This window comes from Hyperolius riggenbachi, chromosome 12, assembly GCF_040937935.1.
Source record: "Hyperolius riggenbachi isolate aHypRig1 chromosome 12, aHypRig1.pri, whole genome shotgun sequence".
Classification (NCBI taxonomy): domain Eukaryota; kingdom Metazoa; phylum Chordata; class Amphibia; order Anura; family Hyperoliidae; genus Hyperolius; species Hyperolius riggenbachi.
Window position 1 is genome coordinate 36,625,490 of NC_090657.1, and position 27,965 is coordinate 36,653,454.

General features: G+C 45.3%; 1 protein-coding gene across 1 annotated transcript in view; it reads right to left on the minus strand.

The window, feature by feature from the left end:
- Positions 1 to 27,965, minus strand: part of ITGB3 (integrin subunit beta 3) — a 148,209-nt gene that overhangs the window by 91,695 nt on the left and 28,549 nt on the right. The window contains exons 2-4 of the mRNA XM_068263716.1: positions 27,962 to 27,965; positions 10,676 to 10,865; positions 6,201 to 6,453 (exon numbers count right to left, since the gene is read on the minus strand). The exon at positions 27,962 to 27,965 is cut by the window's right edge and continues 79 nt beyond it. Coding sequence (XP_068119817.1) covers positions 6,201 to 6,453; positions 10,676 to 10,865; positions 27,962 to 27,965 — 447 coding nt within the window. The remainder of the gene's footprint in view (positions 1 to 6,200; positions 6,454 to 10,675; positions 10,866 to 27,961) is intronic.

Below are 27,965 nucleotides of genomic sequence, written 5' to 3' on the forward strand. Positions count from 1 at the left end.
TGGAGCCTGGCAGCGATTCCTCACCTGCTACGGCGCGGGTGTTGCCCACGCCGCAAACAGCTGCACCGCCGTCCCTCCCACTGGATAACAACAGCAGCACCTACCTCTCTGACTCCTTCTCCTCCAACGCATCTCAAAGCTGTACCTCTTTCGGAAACGCTAACCCAGCAGCAGTAGGATCGTGGAAGCAGTGCAGCACAGCTGTTGGCATGCGTCAGCAAGCGTTGCTGAAGCTGATCTGCCTTGGGGATAAGCAGCACACAGGGGAGGAAATTTGGAGGGGAATAAAGGAACAGACGGATTTGTGGCTGGCACCGCTGGACCTGAAACCGGGCATGGTTGTGTGTGATAATGGGAGTAATCTCATTCGCGCTTTAAGGTTGGCTAAGCTGACACACATCCCTTGCCTGGCGCACGTGATGAACCTAGTAGTTCAGCGGTTCCTGAGGACATACCCAGGCGTGGCCGATCTTCTGTTGAAGGTGCGTCGAGTGGCCAAACATTGTAGAAATTCCAGTACTGCTTCGGGGGCACTCGCCAAGATGCAGGAGCGCTTCAATCTCCCCCACCATCGCTTGCTGTGTGATGTCCCTACGCGCTGGAATTCTACGCTGCACATGCTAGCACGCTTTTGTGAGCAGAAGAGTGCAGTGGTCCAGTACATGACGGCGCAGTACCGAGGCGCATCCGGACAGCTGCCAAGCTTCTGTGGATCCGATTGGGCCAACATGTTGGACCTCTGCCAAGTCCTCCAAAATTTTGAGCAATCCACGTTGCTTGTGAGCAGTGACAACTCTTCAGTCAGCATTACCATACCACTGCTGTGTTTACTGAAGAGGTCGATGTTAAAAATCAAGGAAACAGCTGTCATGATGCAACTGGGGGAATCTGAAGGAGAAAACGATCAGCGTGATGGTACCAACATCAGGCCATCCACCTCAGGGAACGCTGGCCCCAGCAGCTATGACGAAGAAGAGGAGGAGGAACAGCTAGAGTTGGAGCAGGAATTTCATGCCACCACTGACGAGGGCCAGAGCGGTGCACGTTGGACTTCCACAATTCAACGCGAATGGTCAGCAGAAGCAGACCAGGAGGAAGGTGACGACTATGATGCATCACAACAACTATCACAACGCTCACAAGAGGATGATGAGGATTCTGGTAGGACTCTGGCACACATGGCTCAATTCATGCTAGACTGCATTGAACGTGACCCACGCATTGTGCGCATTCTGGACAACACCAATTACTGGGTTTATACCCTTCTGGATCCACGGTACAAACACAATGTTCCAAAACTGCTTGAAGAAAGAGTCAGACAGGTCAAAATGGAAGAATACCAGCAGGCCCTTGTGGAGACTTTAGAGAGGAGATTGACATCCTCCCCCTCCTCTAGCCAGTTGTACGCAGACAGACTGACTTCCGCAAACCCAGGACGACCAGGAGGGCAGCAAACAACGCAAGCCGCAGCTAGTACCCAAAAGGGAACGGTATCGGCAGTGTCCTTGGAGTGGGAAAATTTTCTGACACCCATGCAGCAGCAGCCCACTGAACAGCAAGCGTGCAGATCCACCTCCAACACCGATCGCCTGGAGAAGATGGTCAAGGACTACATGTCAGATGACGTAGCTGTGTCGAACAATCCATCTGCACCCTTCAACTATTGGGTATCGAAGCTAGACACCTGGCACGAACTGGCAATGTACACAATAGAGGTGCTGGCTTGCCCGGCAGCCAGCGTTATGTCGGAACGCTGTTTCAGTGCTGCCGGAGGCATCGTCACAGATCGGCGTATCCGCCTCTCTACAGAAAATGCAGACCGTCTGACTCAAATTAAAATGAATCAATCCTGGATTGGAAATGACTACGCAACACTCCAGGACCCCAACCAAGTAACATGACCAATGAACATCTGGGATGGTGTAGCGTTTCCGGTCCCTGTTTATTGAACCTCTCATCTGTATTACATTTATGACTGCATGGCGGCAAAAAGCATTGCTGCTATATCCGCACGCTTTTTGTCCTCATGCAAGGCCTGGGTTGTTGTGTCTCAAAAACCGTGGCCTTCTCCTCCTGCGCCTGCTCCTGTTCCATCACGTCTGCTGCTGCTGGGTTAGCGTTGCCGCGTGGTCCCTGTTTATTGAACCACTTATCTTTATTACATTTATGACTGCATGGCGGTACAAAGCATGCTATCTGCACGCTTCTTGCCCTCATGCAAGGCCTGGGTTGTTGTGTCTCACAAAGCGTGGCCTTCTCCTCCTGCGCCTCCTCCTGTTCCATCACGTCTGCTGCTGCTGGGTTAGCGTTGCCGCGTGGTCCCTGTTTATTGAACCACTTATCTTTATTACATTTATGACTGCATGGCGGTACAAAGCATGCTATCCGCACGCTTCTTGCCCTCATGCAAGGCCTGGGTTGTTGTGTCTCACAAAGCGTGGCCTTCTCCTCCTGCGCCTCCTCCTGTTCCATCACGTCTGCTGCTGCTGGGTTAGCGTTGCCGCGTGGTCCCTGTTTATTGAACCACTTATCTTTATTACATTTATGACTGCATGGCGGTACAAAGCATGCTATCCGCACGCTTCTTGCCCTCATGCAAGGCCTGGGTTGTTGTGTCTCACAAAGCGTGGCCTTCTCCTCCTGCGCCTCCTCCTGTTCCATCACGTCTGCTGCTGCTGGGTTAGCGTTGCCGCGTGGTCCCTGTTTATTGAACCACTTATCTTTATTACATTTATGACTGCATGGCGGTACAAAGCATGCTATCCGCACGCTTCTTGCCCTCATGCAAGGCCTGGGTTGTTGTGTCTCACAAAGCGTGGCCTTCTCCTCCTGCGCCTCCTCCTGTTCCATCACGTCTGCTGCTGCTGGGTTAGCGTTGCCGCGTGGTCCCTGTTTATTGAACCACTTATCTTTATTACATTTATGACTGCATGGCGGTAAAAAGCATGCTATCCGCACGCTTTTTGTCCTCATGCAAGGCCTGGGTTGTTGTGTCTCACAAAGCGTGGCCTTCTCCTCCTGCGCCTCCTCCTGTTCCATCACGTCTGCTGCTGCTGCTGCTGCTGGGTTAGCGTTGCCGGTCCTTGTTTATGGAACCTCTTATCTTTATTACATTTATGACTGCATGGCGGTACAAAGCATGCTATCCGCACGCTTCTTGCCCTCATGCAAGGCCGGGGTTGTTGTGTCTCACAAAGCGTGGCCTTCTCCTCCTGCGCCTCCTCCTGTTCCATCACGTGTGCTGCTGCTGGGTTAGCGTTACCGGTCCCTTTTCCTGGAACCTCTTATATGTATTACATTTATGACTGCATGCCGACAAAAAACATGTTACCTGTGCAAAGAAAACAGACATTTCCCGCATTTAAAAGACAGTTTTCCCTTTGAAACTTTAAAATCGATTTTCTCAAAAACTATAAGCTCTTTTTGCTAATTTTTTTTTCCTCTTGTACCCACTCCCAAGGTGCACATACCCTGTAAATTTGGGGTATGTAGCATGTAAGGAGGCTTTACAAACCACAAAAGTTCGGGTCCCCATTGACTTCCATTATGTTCGGAGTTCGGGTCGAACACCCGAACATCGCGGCCATGTTCGGCCTGTTCGGCCCGAACCCGAACATCTAGATGTTCGCCCAACACTAACTGCAGCACACTTTAAGTGTACCAGAGATGAGTTAATATAAAAGCTTTATACATACCCAGGGCTTCCTCCAGCCCCATCCGCACGGATCGCTCCCAAGCTGCCGTCCTCCGCCTTCTCCAGCTCCGGTACTGGGTCCCCGAAAACCTCAGTCAGTGGCAACCAGTGCTGCCCGAGAGATACGTAGAGGGTGCACCTCTTTTGCACAGACTGGCCGCTACTGATTGAAGTTAAGGGACCCAGTACCGAAGAGGGAGAAGGCTGAGGACGGCGGCGTGGGAGCAATCCGTGCGCATGGGGCTGGAGGAAGCCCCACGTATGTATAAAACGTTTATATGAACTCCCCTGTGGTACACTAAAGAGACTCAGAGATGAACTAATGTAAAGCTGATCCTTATCCGGGGCTTTCTCCCGCCCCATAAACACATCTAAATCCCGTGCTGTCCTCCCTAGGTCTGCCGTTCAGCCGCAGTGAGCCCCGGTCACAGGCTCAGTCGATGTCAGTCTGGGTCTACTGCACACGCCCAGACCTCCCGCGCATGCACAGTAGTCCTGGACTGACGTCACTGAGCCTGTTACAGGGGCTCACCGCAGCTGAACGTCAGACCGGGGGAGGACGGCGTGGGACTTAAGATGTGATTATGGGGCTGGAGGAAGCCCCGGGTAAGTATCAGAGCTTTACTTTAGTTCATCTGTGGGTCACTTTAAGGTTAACACATTTCGCCTCCGACCATGATGGAATTATATTTCTGTGGTACGGTCACATGGGGTGCAGTGCTGAGAACTTATAATTGGGTGCAGCAGGTATTTTAATTTTTCCAGACAACAACAATTTTTTTCCCGCCAATACTGGTTTTACGTATGATTAAAGGGCCACTACAGAGAAAAAAGTATGCAGTTAAAATCCGACAGAATCAACCAGTTTTGGACTAGTCCATCTCCTCATGGGTGATTGTCAGGGTTGCCTTTGTCTTCAAAAGCATTTCCTGAACGGCACTTGCAGAGCGTAAGTGACAAAATAGTGTGCCAGTGAGTAGGGAGGCCGGCTGGTATCTTACTATTTTGGCTGCTAAACTGCTGTTCAGGAAATGCTTCTGAAAGCAAAGAAAACCCTGAGAAACCCCATGAGGAGGTGGACTAGCCTAAAACATTTCAGTTCTGTCGGATTTTAACTGCTTATTTTGTTTTCACCGGAGTGGTCCTTTGATTTGGCTATTATCTATTCAATACATCAGGGAAGATAAACAGTGCTTAGACTTGCACTTTAATTCACTGATTATTTCAATGTGATTTTGATGTTCCACATCTCTGTCTGTAAAACAGAAGAACAGTGAAGCTGCTCTGTTAGAAATAAACAGTTGCAGTGATGTGATGGTAGCTGTGCAGCATTTGTTCAGATTTGCTCGCCCAACAACATACCGCTAGCAGGAGCAATGCGTGGAAAGGCTGTGGGTCATTTACCCTGCATGGTTATTGTGTCTCCAGACTTCATAGCGGAGGAGATTTACAGGCAGCCAGCCAGCACACGTCCTGCAATGTTTACAGCCTCAGTACTTGGTGGCCAAACGGAGGGATTTGAGGCAAACTGCTTATCCAAAGAAGATTTGTCAGGAGAATGTGAACACAAACAGAGAACGTGAGCTAGAGAAACAAGAACAGGGTGACATGGGAAACGGAACAAATGTACAGGACGTACGCTAGTTTGATGCAACTTTGTGGTCACAGGACTTTAATTAATTCCTCCTGTTAATGCAGACCTGAACTCAGACGTCCTAATAACCTTTAAAAAGCGGGATTGTCACCATAAAAATCTAATTTCAACAGCAACTGGTCTGAGTGTATTAAGTGATAAAGATGCTAATCCTGCATTCAAATTTTTCAAAACTTTTTCTGCTGTTATGGTTTGGAGTTATCACATTCCTTAGTAACACTGGCCCTTTAATAGCCATTGCCATTCAGTTGCATGCATGACTCTCTATTCAAGTAAAAGCCAATAAAAACATAAGATACACTCACTTTTGTGGGCCCAAAATTATTTGGGATCCACTGGCTTGTAACGCTTCCCACCATTTTAATACTTAAAATCAAACAGCAATGCCCGCTCTCAGCCCGACTGGTTTCGGTATCCGGACGTCATCAGGGGTGTTTAGAGTGAGTATTATGTTTTTATTGGCTTTTACTTGAATAAAGACTCACATATGGAACTCCACACTGAAGGACCCCTCCTTTTTTTTGCCTCCACATATACGAACATCAGTGAGATTTGAGCCAACAGAGGGTGCGCATACTATACAAGGAACGACCTGAGAGGAATAGAGTACAAGTAGTGTTGGTGAACATCACTGCAGGTCCATTACTTCAATCCCAGTGACTGTATACTTCCTGCTGGCAGCCACGCCTGAAACACCGCTTACCACAGGACGCCAGAGTTCGTGTACAACACGATTTGTGACATTTTTCATTCAGGTTAAAGTAAGATCAAATAAATAATAGATGACAAGATGGCTGCTGGAAACAGAATATCTTAGAAATACTGACGAATACAAGGAGGCTTAGTACTCACTCGAAGCAAGGATTACTGATGACCTCTGGAGGGGACATGAACATGTAAGGTGACATGGGCTTGTCCACAAATGCCCCAAAGCCAATGCGGAGGTTGCTGGTCTTTTGGAGCATTACTTCCGCCAGTTGTGTTCCCAGCGACCGGATTTTCTTCAAGTCATCTCTCATGGAGTAAGACAGATCCATAAGGTAGTAAATATCCAGTGGATAATCCTCCACCTGCCGCACTTGTACCGTGAAGACCTGGGCGTCATCTACCCAAGAGAAGGGTTGTCAGACCGTGCACAGAAAAAGTCAAGACAAAACACACTATTATAGTAAGAGCAGGGACGGATTTAGGCCAAGGCCACCTAGACCATGGCCTAGGGCACCACAGGAGCAGGGGCACCAAAGCAGCAGGCTAAACTGGTGCAGCATTTGTAAGTTTGCAAATGCTGCATTGCAGGTACTCTGCCGCTAGCTGCCTGTGCAGCAGGGCACCTTGCTCTCTGTGCACGTTTGCATTGTGGCCGGCAGCTATGGACTTGGCCAGCATTGGAGATGGAAAGGAAGAGGAAGCTTCTGCACTGGAGACGAATGGAGCAATGAGTGACACTGGTAGAAAGAGGGATTAAGGGAGTAATCTGGCTTCCTATATTGGAGGGAAAGAGGGGGAAGAGTCATCTGGCTACCTATACTGGAAGGAAAGAGGGCAGGAGTCATCAGGCTACCTATACTCCTATACTGGGGGGGGGGGGGGGGGGGGGTTATAAGGCTACCTATACTAGAGGGAAGGAGGGAGTGGTCATCTCACTACCTATACTGAAGGGGGCAGCTGGGGACAGTGGCCTAGGGCGGTAAAGAGTACAAATCCGGCCCTGGGTAAGAGATATATATACAAGGTCTAATCTCTTACCTACATACTAGTCTATCTAGTGCTAAAACGCCCAAGCCCTAAAGTTATGCACTCACCTCACGATGCAGGAAGATGGATCCAGCAATGGCTCCCTGACGGCGAGCCCTCCCCCAATCCATCTTCCAGCCAGCGGGACAACGTCACGTGACATTACACAACGGGTGCAAACAAGACTTCAAGCGATCGCAGTACTTTGCATGGGAATCATTGGGGATCTTAAAGATCCGATCCGCCGTCACGGTTGTTATCGACACGTGACGCTAAGCAACGCTTGTGTGATGGTGCACCTGCACCCACGTTGCAAGATCCGGTAAACGGCCACTTATCGCAAAAAAAAAAATCCAGTCAGGAAAATCGGCGGAAAAATCGCAAGGTGGTTACGGGCCTTTAAAGAGGAACTGTCACGAAAATCTTTAAATTAAAAAACACATACAAATAAGAAGTAGTTTCTCCCAGAGTAAAATGAGCCATAAATGACTTTTCTCCTATGTTGCTGTCACTCACAGTAGGTAGCAGAAATCTGACAGAACTGACAGGTTTTGGGCTAGCCCATCTTCTCATAGGGGGGTTCTCAGGGTTTTCTTTATTTTTAAAAGCACTTAGTGAATGGCAGTTGCTCAGTCCAACTGCCAAAATAGTATACAGTAAGCAGGGAGACTGACCAGCATGTTTGTATAAATCTTTGTCAGGGAGTGTCATTATAAAGAATAAAGGCCATGCTGAGAATCCCCTATGGAGAGATGGACTAGCCCAAAATCTGTCGGTAATGTCAGATTAAGGTTTTCGCGACAGTTCCTCTTTAAAGTTGAAGAAAAGTGTCAGTCAACTTTGCCTGCTGCCCTCAATAGACTGACACAAATCTCTACTGTACATGCAGCCTATTGGACTTTGGCTTGGACTGTTAAGGTGCGTACACATCTCTGATTTTATGCCCGATTGTCGTTCAAACCAGACGTTTGAACGACTTCTCATTCAAACAATAAGTTGTTCAGACTCCTTGTACACACAGACGCCAAAACGTTTGAAATGCTAGTTACAGCTAATTTGTATGTCTTTTGACAGATTGATGGACTGGATAGAACAATGGACCAGATCAAATGACTTGTTTGAATTCCTTTTAGTGTCAAACTAATAAACTTTCAAACAACCTGTTGTACACATGTACGGACCTAACTGCCACTTGGACAGTAAAGGCCCATACACACGTCGGATTTTTTTAAACGACAGGTCGTTTGGACGTACCGTCTTTCAGTCGTCCGGACTCCTGGAAGATCGCTCAAGACTAGTCTTATCAGCTGAACGACGCCTGATTTGGCGTCCGGACGACTGAACGACGGGACGTCCAAACACCCGTCGTTTAAAAAAATCCGACGTGTGTATGGGCCTTTAGTCCACGGATCTGCCAAGCGAATCAGTCAAAACTGCTGCTATCAGTCTTACGATCGTTCGTACACACGCCAAACTGTCGTTCTTACCGGGGGCTTCCTCCAGCCCCAAGCTCCCAGGACCTCCCTCGCCGCAGCTCTGCCCGCAGCCGTTTGCCGGAGCTCCGACCTGGTCCCCGGCGATGACATCAGAGCGACTTGCGCCTGCGCGATCGGCGCTGTCAATCACCGCCACATGGGCCGGTGCGGACTGCACAGGCGCAGTAGGCAGGCAGAGCTGCGGCGAGGGAGGTCCTGGGAGCTTGGGGCTGGAGGAAGCCTCCGGTAAGTAGCGTTTATTTTATTAAAATATGCCTGACAACTCCTTTAAAGCGGACCCAAACCAAACATTTTTTTAATTCAAAATCTTTAGTATCTTTAGTTGCACCACTCTGACACATACAAAGATAAATAAACACTCCTTCCAGCCTATGAGCATTTCTGTGCATGGTTTTCACCCTTCTCTTTTCATAACTGGGGTTATACAGGTGGCAGCCATTACTTCTGAGCTTAGTAGGAGGTTTTAGATCATGGGTGTGTTTGCCATCAGCATACTGTCCCTCACAGGGGCGTCGTCTATGTGAAATCTCACACAAGCTGAGATCACCTCCCCTGTGACATCATCAGTAGCAGCCTGTGTTTTGTTTTTTATCTCCTCCACCAGTCTGCCGGATTCTGTCCCGGCAATATGAAAGGAAGGGATGGGTTCCTCCAATAAATGTAAAATATTTTATATTTGTCATCATGCAGCTGAAAAAAGGCTGCTATTTATTACTATAATTTAGAAAATAGATTTTATTTCTGAAATCTTATATTTTTAATGTGGGTCCACTTTAATAGGGCCCCCCTGCAAAAATGATGACATGGGGCCCTCTTGGTGCTCGAACCCCATGAGGGTAAGTGATAGGGAGCCGGTGAATGGCAGCAGAGAGTGTTCTGCTGTAAAGCTGCCTCTAGAAGCAGGAAAAATGACAGACGCTCCCGCTACTAGCTACTTTGCATGGCAGGGGAGGCAGCAGGGACTGGTGAGCAAACAGGGAGGTTTTCTCGCTAATTGGCTGCACTTGGGGTTGGGGAAAGGAAGAAGGAGGGGCCCCCAAAGCCTCTGGGCCCGCCTACACCCATGAGGCTGCCATATTTATTTCCTTTAAAAGTGGTATAAAACCCTGACATTATATTCAATAAAAACATGTTTTCCTACTTTTTATATGGCATATGGTTATCATATTTGCTTTTGTGCATAAGTATTATTATTCATTTAGAAATTATATGTTCCCAAAGTACACTTTTTTTTGCTCTGAGAGCTGACTTTGCATTTTATTTATAACTGCTTTATTCATCTTTTAACATAAGCAGAAATGCTTTCTGATTGTCTGACTTTGTTCAGCAGAGCCTGCAATGTCAGAGAAGTGTTTATTTACATCCCTCACTTGATACAATTAAATACAAGATAACATTATCTGCACTTCGGATGCATCCAGCTTTGCTGGCAGGGAACGTCTAAGTCCTGTGTGTAACCCTTTGAATGCTGTTCTAGTAAAAAAAATGCTGGTTAAATATAATATGCTGTAAATCTATTAGAGCAAAGGAGAAATGCTGGGTTTCATTCCGCTTTAAGCAATACCCGTTGCCCGGCAGCCCTGCTGATCCTCTGCCTCTAATACTTTTAGCCATAGACCCTGAACAAGCATGCAGCAAGCAGATCAGGTGTTTCTAACATTATTGTCAGATCTTACAAGATTAGCTGTATGCTTGTTGCTGGTGTGTGATTCAGACACTACTGCAGCCTAATAGGCCAGCAGGACTGCCAGGCAACTGGTATTGTTTAAAAGGAAATAAATATGGCAGCCTCCATATTCTTCTTATGTACAGCTAAACAGGGCTTAGAGAGAAAGACCTTTCTGATGCTGACCAGTAGTCTGAACACCGGGTAGGGCAGTGGCCCAGAATCTATAGAAACAGAAGCAATGCTACATATGCTATGCAGCATAACAAATGGAAGCTCTGCACGTTACTACAATATAATACTATAGAAAACGTTTCCAAATCTGTGTCTTGTGCTGCTTTTTTTTGTAGCTTTGTAGACATTATGTAAGCTTAGCGAAGCCCAGCAGAGCTCCTATGGAGTTGCTTGTCAGGGGCAGTGTCTTGTGTTACCTTGTCTCAGATGAAGCTCTATCTTCTGCGGTGACATCTGGGTGATGTCGCCCTCTGAGCCCTTGTTACTCAGCGGCCTGTTGCCTGGAGCACTAACTCTGCTTTTTGGAAACTCAATATTCTCTTTGGCACAGTTATTCTGCAGCAGTGCTTCTTTCAGGTCGCAGCGGGATGCCCCTTGTCCAAACACCTGAAGGACAGACACAAAGCACATGTCAGAATTACAAAATTGTCCATTTTAAAGGAACCTTGATCAAAGAGGGGCGTGGGAGGTACAATTTTCTACTTAAAGTGGGTCCGAGATAAACTTTTACTCCTTGCATAATTGTGTTCCTTTCATATAGTTTAGAGGGCATTCCTCAAGCCAAATACTTTGTTTGTTTTGTTTTAATACTCTAATTCCCTATAAACTAAACAAGCCTCACCCACAGCTTTTTCACAGGGCCTTGGCACTGTAGCAAGGGCTTATGGGAGCTCAGTCTGGACAGGAGGAGATGGGTACTAGCCAGAGATTTCAGAGGCAGAGGGGAGGAGGGAGGAGGAGAGGGGACTGATTTTACACACAGGCAAGCTGATAGCATCTCCAGCCTGTGACAATGTGACAAACAGAACATGGCTGCCCTCATTGAATCACAGGAATAAATAATCATAAACTATTGAAGCTGTTTGCAGCTAGATATGCTGTGTAAACTATCTAAGCTTTAGATAAGATATATAGACAAGTTACGTGTTATAGTTAGTTTTTCATCTCGGATCTCCTTTAAAAATTGTGCTTGCCTGTTTGTAGTGATGATAATCTGCTTGACTAAGCAGCAGTAAGTGGCTGGCTGGATACACAGGAGACCAAGGTTCGAACATGGCTCCTCTTCCTATTCAGAGAGACAGCACCTATTCAATGAGGAGACTTCTGCGTCTGCTTTGAAAACTCACTGGACTGAATTTACTAAGGTTTTCCAAGTATGGAGAGATCCAGCAAATCAGAACTGCTATTGAAATGTAAAAGTTTGTTGTTTTGGCTTGAGTCATATCAGGCTATGGTAAAGTTTGCTGAATGGTTAGTGAACTATAGTTTACGCCATTGCAAATAAAAAATACACACACTTAGCCATGCTCTTTGCATGTTTGTGGAACCTACATACAGGCCACAAACACCAAACCTAAGACAAAAATGAAGCTAGATCACATTTATGGCACCTGCTGCATCGTTCTACTAATCAGGTGATGGGGAGAGGGGGGGGGGGGGGTTATTAGATCATTAAAGATCGTGCTGCAGGCCAGGGCCATTTTTAGGCATAGACAAACCAGCCAGGCAGCTGCCTGGGGTGGCAGATGTTTGAGGGGGCACCAAGGAACTATTCCAAGCAGACTGTAGTTTATGGAATTCCTATAGACAACTCCTAGTTCCATTAATACAGGGATGAATAGTAATTTTAACACGAAAATAGGCACTACTGATTAACAAGACAAAAGTTGCCTGAATAGCTTTACAGTAATTAGCAGTTACTGTTCAATAATAATTAAGGTTACATTGTTTTGATTTGATCTTTATAGAATTTTGCACCTCTTCTGGATTTCCAGGACCACATTCCAACCTTTAAAGACCGTAGGCTTCATACTAACAGTATACCGTATGCATGCATGTACACTCACCTAAAGGATTATTAGGAACACCTGTTCAATCTCTCATTAATGCAATTATCTAATCACATGGCAGTTGCTTCAATGCATTTAGGGGTGTGGTCCTGGTCAAGACAATCTCCTGAACTCCAAACTGAATGTCAGAATGGGAAAGAAAGGCGATGTAAGCAATTTTGAGTGTGGCATGGTTGTTGGTGCCAGACAGGCCGGTCTGAGTATTTCACAATCTGCTGTTACTGGGATTTTCACGCACAACCATTTTTAGGGTTTACAAACAATGGTGTGAAAAGGGAAAAACATCCAGTATGCGGCAGTCCTGTGGGCGAAAATGCCTTGTTGATGCTAGAGGTCAGAGGAGAATGGGCCGACTGATTCAAGCTGATAGAAAAGCAACATTGACTGAAATAACCACTCGTTACAACTGAGGTATGCAGCACAGCATTTGTGAAGCCACAACAAGCACAACCTGGAGGCGGATCGGCTACAACAGCAGAAGACCCCACCGGGTACCACTCATCTCCACTACAAATAGGAAAAAGAGGCTACAATTTGCACAAGCTCACCAAAATTGGACAGTTGAAGACTGGAAAAATGTTGCCTGGTCTGATGAGTCTTGATAGAGTCAGAATTTGGCGTAAACAGAATGAGAACATGGATCCATCATGCCTTGTTACCACTGTGCAGGCTGGTGGTGGTGGTGTAATGGTGTGGGGGATGTTTTAGGCCCCTTAGTGCCAATTGGGCATCGTTTAAATGCCACGGGCTACCTGAGCATTGTTTCTGGCCATGTCCATCCCTTCATGACCACCATGTACTCATCCTCTGATGGCTACTTCCAGCAGGATAATGCACCATGTCACAAAGCTCACATCATTTCAAATTGGTTTCTTGAACATGACAATGAGTTCACTGTACTAAAATGGCCCCCACAGTCACCAGATCTCAACCCAATAGAGCATCTTTGGGATGTGATGGAACGGAAGCTTCGTGCCCTGGATGTGCATCCCACAAATCTCCATCGACTGCAAGATGCTATCCTATCAATATGGGCCAACATTTCTAAAGAATGCTTTCAGCACCTTATTGAATCAATGCCACGTAGAATTAAGGCATTTCTGAAGACGAAAGGGGGTCAAACACAATATTAGTATGGTGTTCCTCATAATCCTTTAGATGAGTGTATGTATGTATGTGTAGATAGATTGTTTTTTTGTAAGTGGCTACACACCTCTTCTAACAGTTACATGCTGTAGGAAGGATTTGTGATGTGGTTTTAGTGAGTGAGTCAGTGTGGTTTGTCTGCCCTGGTAATAATGTGTATTTCCTTTATATACTTGTTTTGAGAAACAACATGTTTGCATCTAACATATCAATTTGTCATTGTGGTCTGCAAACCAATGCATGTAGGTCAGTGATCTGCAATCTTGGCTCTCCAGCTGTTAAGGAACTACAAGTCCCACAATGCATTTGCCTTTATGAATCATGACTCTGGCAGTCAGACTCCTGCAATGCATTGCGGGACTTGTAGTTCCTTAACAGCTGGAGAGCCAAGTTTGCAGATCATTGATGTAGGCATCAACAGCTGCCTTGCCTTGGGCACCAAAATTACCTGAAACGGCTCAATTCTGGGGTCCATCTGGCGCGTCTGTTAAATAAAGGCGCCTGGAAATTTGGGCACCCAGTAATGCAGATAGTAAAATATCAGTATTAAATACAGATATCTCGCTGTAAAACTGTAAAATATCGATATTAAATACCGATATTTTACTATGGCCAAACCTTACCATACTCACACAGAACCCCCCCCCCCCGATCCTCAACACCTCCCCCACAAACTACCTACCTAACGTCTAAACCCCCTGCACACTAGCAACTTAAGGGCCCTTCTTAAATAACAGCGGTGCAGTCATCAATAATAATGGCAGTATTTGTATAGCGTCTTTCTCCTGTCGGACTCAAAGCGCTTGCGAGGCAGCCACTAGAGCGCACTCAGTAGGCAGTAGCAGTGTTAGGGAGTCTTGCCCAATGAACTCCTTACTGAATTACTGGCTTACTGAACAGGCAGAGCCGAGATTCGAACCCAGGTCTCCCATGTCAGAGGCAGAGCCCTTAACCAGTACACCATCAAGCCACGGTGATGCAAAAAACCCCCAAAAAACATACATACTTGGGTGCTGTATAGACACCTAAAAATATCGGCATATGGGTGCCCGCTGTACCCGATATATAGCAAGTACTGTCCCAGCACCTGCTATTTACCAGGCGCTCAAATTTCTGCTCCGGCGCCCAATCTTTATTTTGCATTGGCGCCTATGGCGGCGCCCAATAAGTCCACTAGCCTCATACGTCCTTTTTTATCGCTGCACTCTATGACTTCTGGGGGACATTCTGCCTAACTGTACTTGGGGGCTACTTTGAGCTACCTGTACTGCGGAGGGGAGCAACTTTTGTCTACCTGTGCTGAGGGGACACATTGACTAGATGTACTGAGTGATCTCCCTATACTGGTGGGAGCTATTTTTTGCTACCAAACGTACGAGCGTGCCAGTGGCGTTCGCTATGGAGCTATGGGCCCTGGTGCGAGTTTTACATTACGCCCCCCAAGCACTCTATATGTAACACTTGATACGGCGCAACAAAACCTGCCAAGGACAACCACAGTGTCAGAAGTGGAAGAAGGGGATGGGGAATAGTTAGTTAATGATCACTACTATTCAAAGCATCTATAGAAGTGATTATTACCAACACAGGACTAATAAACAGCTAATACTTTGGTTGAGGCAGAGCCCCTTGGGGCCCCTCTGGCCAAAGGGCCCGATGCGGTCGCTACCTCTGCAACCCCTATTGCTATGCCCCTGGTACGTGCGTGCGTGCGTGCGCATGTGTGTGTGTAGAGCACAAAGGTGCCTTATAATTTTTAGGGGGAGCCCAAACAACATTTTGCTATGTAACCCCCATCATTTTTAGTTATGCTTCTGCATAACAGCTGCTTAGAGGTTCAACCAATAAAAGATCAAACAGAACATGGATTTGAGTACTTCACTGAAAACAGAACAAATAGCTTGAGGACAGAACACTGGTAGTGTGTGTACCTGACATAGGGCAACACAAACGTTACTGAAACACTGACATTTATAAGGGGGTGAAGCGTAACGTTGAGACATGTTCAGCTTTGACATGTGTTTCACCTGCACGATATGTAGCAAGGTAACCTGCAGGCATCTGATGCACACGCCCTGCCTCTGGCTCAGCATACCTGCTGCTTATCTCTCCCATCTCTGCACAGATAAAGGTATATACAGAAGATAACATGCAGCTACACAGGAGAGAAAGCTGATTATTCATTGTCTGACTTTTACTGAGGGCGAGGTCACATGACAACAAGTGCACAATGTCATGCTGGGCATACACGACGCGACTTTGCTGCTCAAATCTCCTGCTCAATCGATTCCCCCGTAGCGATGATCGGAATCAGCAAAATCACGACTTCCTCAAAATTTCGCATACATTTTCGCCTATACGTAATTACGATTTGCAAACTAAATTGATTTTTATAGTCATTCGTAATTTCACATAAAAATTTGCGTAATTTTTGCAAAATTTCGCATAATTTTGTGCCGACTTTTGAGGTTAATAGCACAAAGCCCACATACATGCTACTGACACCACAATTGCTACCTGTGTTAAAGGGAATAGTGGGTACAAGGGAAAAAAGACCATACAGTCAAGGCAGAAAAGGAATTTTTCAAAAAGACATTGTACTTTTTGAGAAAATCGATTTTAAAAATGCAAAGAAAAAATGGTTTTTAAACTTGGAAAAAGGACCGTTTAAAAACTTTTTTTCTTTGCATATTTAAAATCGATTTTCTCAAAAACTACAATGTCTTTTTGAAAAATTCCTTTTCTGCCTTGTACCCGATATTCTCCTTAACATATGTACCAATTTTAGTAGCAATAGCATTTATGGGAGCTTTGCTATTAACCGCTAAGATCAGCACAAAATTCCACGCAATTGCACAAATATTACGTGAAATTTCACATTACAATTACGATGCGTAAATTCGAATTTCAATGCGAAATTTCGACCCACCACTGATTCCCCGCTCGATTCCACAGAAGATTCTCTTATCTTCCGCTCGATTTTATCTTTTTTCATTGTGTTTAATGTTGATATGAAGGAAAATGAACCAGGATAGAAAGGACCAGTGTGGTTTGAATTATAAAATAACATATTTTTCTTATGAAATCTTTATGGTATGCATGACTAGGGGTTGTGGCGGGGCGTGATCAGGGGTGTGGCTTAAGTGTCCCTCTTTCTTATCTCAAAATGTTGGTAGGTATGGGTAATACAATAGTAGAATATCAGTAATCTTTACCGATAATGTACTTTGCTATTTCTTAACCTAACCCTACTCTCATTTGAACCCTCCCTCTAACGATGCCCAACCCTAACAGACCTCCCCCTGATGCAATTTCTGACGATATCTGTGGCACATTGGCCACTAAAAATCCCTCTGCCGATATGTGCGCTGTTTACTTATGAAATGTATTGGGCGCATGAGGCGATAACATTTCAGTCTACGGGGCACCCATGTTACCAAAGAGCTGCCAGCTCCCAAACTATCTGCATCGTAATGAATGTGCCACTAGTAGTTTCCACTCTCTTCTCGCAGCATCATAGTTCCCAACTGTCCCTCTTTTGGAACCCTGTCCTTCTTTCCAGCCTCATTTGTCCCTCTTTCTATGTAAATATATATATATATATCTCTACCAAAAATGTGTTTGATTGACTCTAAACTTTATTCCCATCCTTTAAATTGATATATTACCAATATGAAGGAAAATGAAGCAGGATAGAAAGGACCAGTGTGGTTTGAATTATAAAACAACATTTTTCTTATGAAATCATTACGGTATATGTGACTAGGGGCGTGACCAGGGGTGTGGCAGGGGCGTGGCTTAAGTGCCCCTCTTTCTCACCCTAAAAAGTTGGGAGGTATGCAGCATTAGAGTCTGAGCAAGGAACAGTATCTGAATGCACTACACATGCTCTCCCTGTCATTTCTAGCGGTATTTAGAGCTGCAGATTTCTAGTGTGCAACCTTCAGTGTACGTCTCAGGTGCTGGCTAAGCATTTCATGTTCACACTTGTATTTTCATAAACCAGAGCATTGTGAAATACCGTTTGATAATATTCCTGGGTAAATCTGTATTAGTTTCAGCAGATTATCAGAACAAAAGATATACTATATAAAATAAAGGTACAGTATTACATTAATGAGAAATATCTTCAAATGCAAAACTGATTTCCTGTCCAGTAGTGACATTAAAAAAGTGGCCATTATTCTTTTGTCTCCTTTTACATAGAATATCTTAAAGCACTATAGCCTGCTCAGAAAGGTTATACAGTACGATAGGTTTTACATCTAAGAATGTGTGTAATGAACATATGACTGTTTTACCTTATACTGTGTTATGCTTTTCAGCCCTTTTGGTGATTCATAATTTTTTACTGCACCAGACAGTACAATCAGGAAGACCACACCACAGTTTCCTGTTAGTACCTATTCTAGTCACTGGTGAAGACAGAGGGCTTGATTCACAAAGCGGTGCTAACTGTTAGCACACCTGTGAAAACCCCCTTAGCATGTCTAAATAAGCTTTTCGCGCATAAAACTTTACGCGCGTAAAACTTTACGCGCGTACTGCACAGAGCACAGGGCGCTCCGCGCGAAGTGCCCATTAAAGCCTATGGGACTTAGCGCGCGTAAAACTTTGCGCGCGCAAGGTTAGCGCGCGATCTGATTGAGAAATCCGGTGCTAACCTACTTAGCACCCTGGTTAGCGCGTCTAAAGACTTTAGACGTGCTAAGTAGGTTAGCACCGCTTTGTGAATCAAGCCCAGAGTGTCACAAGGACCCAGGAAACAGGATAAGATCATGAGAGGGTTCTGTGTTTTTATAAACAGGTGACCACTGGCCCCAGGGATCTGGAGTGGAAATATGTGCCTAATTATGGGGGCATAATTATGCATAATTGTGATTGGACAACTCTGCATAATTATGATTGGGGGGAGGTCTTTGCTCAATTATGATTTGGAGCAAAATCCTTCTAGTTATGGTCTTTTTAACTGTGGGGGACATTTATCAAGAGTGTCTGAGACAAAATATTGGTAGGCTTTCAGAAATCTGTGCAGAACGGTCTTCAGGCTTATAAAGAAATCACCAAATAGTGCAGTTTCCTTCTCAAACTGTTCTTAAGTAGGAGGAATTGGGAAGTTTTATCAGACAGTGCAGTGTGTGAGGGAAATTGCTGTTGCTGAGGTAACCAATACATCTCATATATTCAGAACCAGATTTTTTTTACTGCCTTTTTTTTTTTGTGTGTGTGTGGGGGAAATACTGTATAATTACTTGTTTGGGGGGAAACGTTGCAATACAGAAAACAATGGACATTATTATTATTATATAGTACTGACATCTTCCGCAGCACTTCAGAGTATATAGTTTTGTCACTACCTAATCCTCAGAGGGGCTCCCAATCTATTCCCTACCATAGTCATATGTCCATCGTAGTCTAAGGCCAATTTAAAAACCAATTACCTTATCTGTATGTTTTTGGGATGTTGGAGGAAACCAGATACCCCAGAGGAAACCCACACAGACACGGAGAAAACATACAAACTCCATGCAGATAGTGCCCTGGCTGGGATATAAACTGTGGACCCAGCGCTGCAAGGCAAGCGTTCTATCCACTATACCACTGTGCTGCTCAACGGCACAATCAACAAATAAACATCAATCTATTGTCTAACGGATTTTTATTAGGTTTGGTGTTTATTATACATAATCTTGTATCTATTAACAGCGTACATATGGCCAGCATCTGACTGCGCAATATAATCTGGACTGTACAAACCTGCCTAGTCCATGTAGTATGGTGAGAAATGAGGATAGTTGGAACAGATTGCTGTGGTTCAACTCAGAGATGTTATAAGACTGAACAAGATTGTACAGCCTATGGTCATGGCCGGATTTCAGGCGAGGCCACCTAGGCCATGGCCTAGGGCACCAGGAAAGCAAGCGGCGGGCAGTGGGCAGCAGTAGCACCTAGCCAGCTACACAGAGTTTGCACACAGCAGTGGGCGGCTACCAACAGCCGGATTTGGCAATTGGGGGATGAAGGGCAGTGAACAGGCAATTACAGTGATCTATGAGCTGCATGTCACTCACTGAATATGCCATTCGCCAAGGAGCGTACAATCTAATTCCTGCTATCATGTCACTAACAGTGCTCAGAGGATTTTATAATCTAATCCTAGCCATCACTTCACTAACTGTCCTCAGTGGATCTTACAATCTAATCCCTGCTGAGTTGGGGGGGGGGGGGGGGTTAGGATGCTGTGGGACCGGGGCAGCTGGTGATAGCGGCCTTGGGCGATAAAAAGTACAAATCCGGCCCTGACCATGGTCAGTTTTAATGTGCTTTGACAGCATAAATCTGGCAGAATGAAGCCTCATTAGCAGTTTAACATTTCTTCCAGCCACTACAGGGTTGCCTTAGGCTAGTGTGCACAGATGTAGCAACACTTACAGACACTCTGCATCAGGGTAGTTATGGAGTGCTAAATATGATGGACTGCAATAATTTTGCTCATATGTAAAAGCTGATCTGTCAGGTGAGACCCATTTAGCTAGCATTATACATAGTTTTAAAAAAGCTGGTTTGATTCCTAACTATACAGACTTTTACAGACTTCTCCACAAAGGCTGCACTCCTTAATAAATCATCCCCAGCATCTGAACAAGTCCCAGAGCTTGTAGTCTTGTTACATGGGCTGCAGCATCAGGCACAAGACAGGACTCCCACTTTCCCAGATGTGAGCTGGCCTGGAGGAAAGCAGGGAGGGGATCTGGCCTGTAGTCAGCATGTTCGCTGTTGCATCTGTCCAGGAGACGGGGGTCCCACGTGTAGTACAAGCCCAGGGAAACATTGCCTTATATGGAGACTGAGGGGAGCTAGAGCCCGCCTATGTGTAGGGAGGGAGCTGGGGAGGCGTTCAATTGAATAAGTGAGGAGGAATTAGGGATATGTTGAGGGAAGAGCCATGTGAAATGAGGATAACGTGCCTCTTCAGCTGCACAGGAACTAGAAGGCCCAGCTTGTCTCACAACTGAAATGCTCCTGAGTGGATACATATAAGAGGAAGATGGTTCAGAACTATTAAGTTACATTCAGGGTTATATTCTGTACATTGAAATCAGTAGACTGTCAGTGAATATTGTAAATAGTACTTAACAACCGACAGACTTCGGGTTACTTATGCCCCTCGCCAAATAAGTTGAAGCCCATCTAAACTCAGGATTACCCCTGTAACTGAAGGTCTTCATTGTAGAAAATGGTCTCAATTCACTAAGCATTACCGCATTCAGCTGTTTTTACAGATCACCTTGCCAGGAAGCTTCGGAGTCCCCTATCAGCGAAATTTTGGGAGCCGCCATAGACGCCCATTTAAATAGCAGCATTGACGCAAAATTTTGTTGCCTGCGGCGCCCAATAGCGGGTGGCCACATTATTGCTCAATGTTGCAATTTTCACGGGTGCTAGGCGTGCAGGAGGGTAGTTGTGATTAGGGTTAGGCATCAGGTAGGGTGCTTGTGTGGGGAAGGGGTAAATGTGGTGGAGGTTAGGCTTAGGTGGCCGGGTGTTTATGCAGGGAGGGGGGGTATGTGTGTTTACGGTCAGGTAGGGTATTTGTATGGAGAGGGGGTTAGGGTTAGGTGTCGGGGGGGGGGGGGGGGGGGACAGCTCTTGAAAAGTCTTATAGGCGTGCATGGGATTGAGAAATGCGTGGGGAGGTCAGGCGGAGATCATTGGAGGACCTGAGGGGGCGAGCAGGAATATATCTGTTGACGAGCTCAGAAATGTAGGTTGGGCAGGTCTTGTGCACAGATTTGTAGGTAAGGCACAGAACCTTAAAACTGATCCTGTAGCAGATAGGGAGCCAGTGTAGGGCTTTGCAGAGGGGAGAAGTGGAAGCAGAGCGGTGGGAAAGATGGATGAGTCTAGCTGCTGCATTCATGACTGATTGAAGGGGTGCAATGCGTTTCAAGTGGAGGCCAGATGATAGGGCATTACAGTAGTCAAGGCAGGAGATGATGAGGGCATGGATGAGAAGCTTGGCAGTGTCTGGGGTCAGAAAGGGCGGATTTTGGAGATGTTGCGAAGGTGGAAGTTGCAGACTCTGGTAACATTTTGGATGTGGGGGGTGAAGGACAGATCAGAGTCTAGGGTGACGCCCAGGCAGGGAGCCTGGTGGTGCCTAAACCTAATACTCCCCTGGTGGTGCCTAAACCTAAGACCCCCCTAGTGGTGCCTATACCTAAGACCCCCCTGGTGGTGCTTAAACCTAAGAACCCACTGGTGGTGCCTAAACCTAAGACCCCCTGGTGGTGCCTAAACCTAAGACCCCCCTGGTGGTGCCTAAACCTAAGACCCCCCCTGGTGGTGCCTAAACCTAAGACCCCCTGGTGGTGCCTAAACCTAAGACCCCCCTGGTGGTGCCTAAACCTAAGACCCCCCTGGTGGTGCCTAAACCTAAGACCCCACTGGTGGTGCCTAAACCTAAGACCCCCTGGTGGTGCCTAAACCTAAGACCCCCTGGTGGTGCCTAAACCTAAGACCCCCCTAGTGGTGCCTAAACCTAACCACCCCCGATGGTGTATATTGCACTGTAACTATACCTAACCCTCCCTGTACCTATCCCTAACCCCCAGACCCCCCTGGTCAGGGCCGAGGCATAGGCTGGAGAGGCTCCAGTCTCAGGGCGCAGTGTAGGAGGGGGAGCAGAATTCATTCAGCTGTCATTCCTAAATGTGTTTGAAGCAGAAAGAAATAAGTAAAGGGGATACATGACAGTGACAGCAAGCCATATAACTAGATATTAAGGTGTTGGGGAAGTTGTGGGCCCTGTGGCGCCTCTTAGTCTAATACCAATCAGTGTGTGATGGCTGGGGTGGAAGGGATGGAGGGGCGCACTTTGATGTCTCAGCCTTGGGTGCTGGAGGACCTTGTCCCGGCTCTGCCCCTGGTAATGCCTAAACCTAACCATCCCCACCGCACAAACACGCTAAACCCATATAAACAATAATATATTTAATCCTTAAAATACTTCACTACAAATAATATGAATAAAATAATGTATATATTTGTAATAGAATAACTAGCCTTAAAATCACGTATACATTAATAATATTATAAGTAGAAAAAGATATATATATATATATATATATATATATATATATATATACATACATTGTATATACAGTATATATATATATATATATATATATTATATATACACACATATACAATAGATAGCCTTACAATCACGTATGCATTAGAAGTCTTAAAATAACAGTGATATTAAAAGCGATATTTTAGTAACTATAATCAACGCATTATAAGTGTAAAAACAAAGTTAATACCAAAAGCGATGTATTTCTAATACAATCAGGTTGACAAACAGTATTTAAGCATTATACATATGAAAACGAATTTTAAATGATAAAAGAAGTGTAAACGAAAATTTAGTTATAGTTTTGTAAGCGAAATTTTAAAACGAAAAAAATAGGTAAAACTCCTATAAGCAAAATTAAAAAAAATGAAAAAATAAGTATAACACAAAGTCAAAACGAACTTGTAAACGATATTTGTTATAAACCTTATCCTGTAAACGAAAACTTTTGTTAACACGATCCCTGTAACCGCTATTTTTCAGGCGCCCTTTTTTCCTGTCGGGCGCCTAATAGCCGATATTTTGCATTGCAGTCTATGGCGGTGCCATTTTTGTCCACTATCCCTGTGCGCCCTTTTTTACTAGCTCCCTTCATATGACCCTGCGCCATGGAGCCTCGACAGGGTCATATGCATAGCCCCACCCCCGGCAGGTACTCCCTGCTGGGTCGGAAGTACATCACTGGGATACTCGTCCCGCGCATGCACGCCACATCGCACCGTGCTCCCATTGTGCACACTGCCTGCGTCACCCATTGACATGCATTACTGCATAATCCATGCAGTATGTACGAATCATGTGGTAATGCGCTGCAGCCTTTGCATCTGCAATGCAGTGATTGGGATACTACCTGTGCACCACGTCGCATTGCGTGAAGCGAGTCCAAAGACTTGCAAGGACCTTACGTCGGGGAAGAGTAACGGTGCGACGCAGTGTGAAGGGGTGCAAGGGGCCTTAGTGTTTTTAAAATCAAATTTTTAGATTACCGTATATTGGTTAATAATAAAGACTGATCATTTCTACATTGTCTCTGTCTGGTGGCACCTCATCTGTGGAAGTATGAGTCAGAGTCAGTCATGTCAGAGGGAAAAATTCTAAATTACACTTTTGAAGGCATAAATCGGCTGCTACATGACCTCCCAATGTCCCAGATTCCCCTGCCCTGCGGACTGTTTGCTTTTTACTCAAACCTATTCATAAAGTAAATATATAAATTAACTCAAACAAGATATGGCACAACAGATAAAGAACACTCAGAAGTGAATCTAGAAATGCATTTTAAAAAAATGCTTTAGGGCCGGTTTCCACCAAGTTTGAATTCGCAGTGCGCAATTTGCGCATTAAAAATGTAACCAATGAATGTCAATGGAGTCATTTACTTTAAAGACAAATTTTCGCATCCTGCTCAATGCAGAAAAAATATAACTTGCATGCTGCAGATTTCTGCACCATGTATCCGTTTTACATGTAATGATTGATAGACGCATACGAACATTCACATTCACATGCGCCTCTCCCTTCTCCTCACTGATGTTGCCATGGCAGTAGAATCTGACAGCCTCGGCTGCATGGCTGCAGAATGTGACAAGACGCAGCCAGCTGACCGTGATCTACTCTGCAGCCCTGCTCTTTGGGAACCCCGTCCCTCTTTCCTCCTCATTTCTCCCTCTTTCAGGACTTTGTCCCTCTTTCTATGTAAATATATGTATTTCTCTACTAAAAAATGTGTTTGCTTGACTCTAAACTTTATTCCCATCCTTTAAATTAATATATTACTAATTTTAAAATGTTAATATGAAGGAAAATGAACCAGGATAGAAAGGAGGTATGCTATTTTCTCTTCATTACTGGAAGCACAGTCACAAACATGTTGCATGAAATGACACGTGACTATTGTCCAGGTGATAAATGGATGAGACCTGGGAGACTAGGATGTTAAAGACACTCTGAAGCGAGATTAAAAATCGCTTTTTACTTTATATTCAACATGCGCATGTTTGCCCCTGCTAAAACGCAGCTATCCCGCGGCAGAACAAGGGGTCTTTACACCCAAATTCCCTCCTGCAAAATCCACGACTTTCTTGGTTGTGGATTTTGCTGCTCATAGAGGCAGAGCTATGAGCTGCAGCCCTGCCTCTCAGCGCGTCTACCAGTTGGCGGATCTCCGCCTCTCCCCGCCCCTCTCAGTGAAGGAAGAGGCAGAGCTACAGCAATTAGCTCTGCCTCAACAGGAAGTGATCCCCGGCCACCACGGAGGGGATTTGGGGGGTAAAGACCCCTCGTTCTGCCGCGGGATAGCGTTTTAGCAGGGCAAACATGCCCCTGTTGAATATAATGTAAAAAGCGATTTTTAATCTCGCTTCAGAGTCTCTTAGTACTTCACATCCCTGTATTTGGGACAGACCACATTAATAAAGCATACTTTTTTACATCCTGCTTCTGGATAACATGTGCGTTAATCAACATGTTACTATAGCAATCTTCATGCTTTGAAGAGTAATGTGCATGTTATTATGCGCAGAGTGCTGTACAACCTAGTGGGGATCATGATCTGCAAAGGATACCTCCCTCCTTTCTGACAGGTAGTGCCAACATGCTTGTGTCTTTTTACAATTGTGCGTTGTGTTATGTCTGATGTGTATCATGCATAGCATGAACTTTGCCAAATAATCCTTTCTGTACTTGCAGATCAAATCTCTTTCCTGCCCTAAGGAGGTTCCCTTTCACTGTGATGCACATCTCCCATCAAGCTTACAATCTAAAGGTACATACACACGTCGATTTTTCCAAACGACCGGTCGTTTGAACGTCCGGTTGTTTGGACGTCAAATCAGGCATGTGTACGATTGGTCGTTCAGCTGATAAGACTGGATTTGAACGATCCACCAAGCGGATCTGTCAAATCCAGTCTTATCAGCTGAACGACCGATGTACACATGCCTGATTTGACATCCAAACGGCCGGAAGTTCAAACGTCCAAACGACCGGTCGTTTGGAAAAATCAGACGTGTGTACGAGCCTTTAGGCCTCTTTCACAGTGGGATGGTGCGTTTGATGCGAAGTTAAGGTAGCATAACGTGCCCCTAATGCAACGCATTGAAAGACTATAACTTGGACGTTGTAGTACATTCTTTAGCCCTGCGTTTGGTGCACCGTTTTCGTCGCACAGTGATGGAACGAAAACGGCGCATGCGTTACATTAAAAAAAAACATTACTGAGTATGTGTAACACACACAACACAGCAGATTTATTGCTAAACACACAGCATGCAGCACTTCCTAAATATTGCTACACGTTACACATAAGGCAACGTGTGCACTGTGAATGTTGCACAGACTTAGGGCTTGATTCACAAAGCGGTGCTAACAGTTAGCACCCTGGTGAAAAGCCCTTTATCATGCCTAAACTCAGTTTAGGCGTGATAAGTTTAGGCATGATAAGTTTAGGCGTGATAAGTTTAGGCGTGATAAGTTTAGACGTGATAAGTTTAGGCGTAATAAGTTTAGGCGTGATAAGTTTAGGCGTGATAAGTTTAGGCGTGATAAGTTTAGGCGTGATAAGTTTAGGCGTGATAACTATAGCACCAACTGGGTTAGCACCGCAGTGCACAGCTGATCAAATGTTTTGCGCTAGCAAAGTCTGGTGCACTTCGCATAGAGTTTAATGTCGCTGCTTTGCGTGCGGGACTTTGCGCGCGATCTAAACTTATCTAAACTTATCACGCCTAAACTTATCATGCCTAAACTTATCCCGCCTAAACTTATCACGCCTAAACTTATCATGCCTAAACTGGCTTTTCACCAGTGTGGTGCAATGGTTATCACGCCTAAAGTCTCTAACTGGGTTAGCACCGCTTTGTGAATCGAGCCCTTAGTATTGTTGTGCGTTAGTCCACGTTAAAACATTTTCTAATGTGCGACTTTACCGTCGCACTGTGAAAGGGGCCTAACAGGTAGAGAAACACAGGACGGCGCAAAGGAAAAGCTCTCTCTGCCAGACTCCTAACACACCAGCCAGGCCATACTTTAGGGTACGTTTCCACTAGAAAAATGCAGATTTGAATGCTATTTTTCGGACGTGAATTTGCAGATGTATACAGCGGTTTTTACATGCCAATTTGCATGGCCAATCACAAAAAAGGTGTCTTTCATTCCCATTGACATATCATGAATGCAAAAACCCATAAAAAAGAGAATGCAAAAATGCACGTGAAAACAGCATGTGCGTCCGAAAAATTGTAACAACGCTGCTCAAATTTTGTTCAGGATGCAATTTTCTCATCTAATGGAAAAAAGCGCACAGGAAAAGACTGCTATGTGAATTAATGTGCTGAAAAAAACCACATACATTTGCATCTAGTGGAAATGGGGCCTACAAGAATGGCCTACTGACATTCAAACCTGTTAAAAAATCTAGGCCTGACTATCGCAAAGACTTGCTGCCGATGTGCCATTTAATATTGTTGTGGGCAAGACAGTGCATGAGGTTTTGATGGAGTTGGGCGTAATGCTGGGATTACACAGCTCGATTATGAGCCATTTACAGAGGTGCTCTGCTTGCTATAACTGAATTGCTGTTGTTTATCCCCTGCTTATTGCCTGAAGAAGTGGGCTGTGCCCGCGAAACGCGTTGCATCTTTGGGGTAATTTCAATAAATGTGTATATCTATATATTTACAGTCCTTGGTGTCTGCTTTACCGGAGGCAAGTCCACCACTTCCTCCCAGCAATTTTTAAAAAAATGTTATGTACTTTTATCCTTCTGGCGCCTCTGTTCACCTACCAATATATATGAGCCATTTAGATGCCTTGATAGATAATTTCCGATATGTCCAATCTCTGGCCTGATCGTTTCGCCGCTTGATTCTGCATGGAGGACAATGGGACAAGATAACAAAAACGAGCGGAAGATGAGAATCGCCTGCAAAATCAAGCGAGCAAAACAATCGGGCGCGGAATCGAGCGGGAAAATCGAGCCGTGTATGCTCAGCATTACTTGTTGGTCAGGGAAGAGAGAATGGGATAATGCAGCCATGGCAAGGTATAGATGAAGGGTTAACCAATCAGCTCATGCTGAATTTGTAGTTATCCATAACGTAAAAAGTGAATTCCGCTCGACCTCAGTGTCCAAGGCAGCGCAGGAACCTGGGCGACTCCAACCCAAGAGGCACAAGTGGAAAGAGGAGGCTCCGCACAATTCCGTATCCAAAATTGTATCCGCCTTTATTAAGTAAAAAAAACATTCAGCGAGGTAACGGACATGTTTCAGTCTCACACTGGTCAGTCATGTTACTCCTCTTTCCACTTGTAGTTATCCATAACTGTACCAGGAGATGACAATTGCTCCTTACCTCC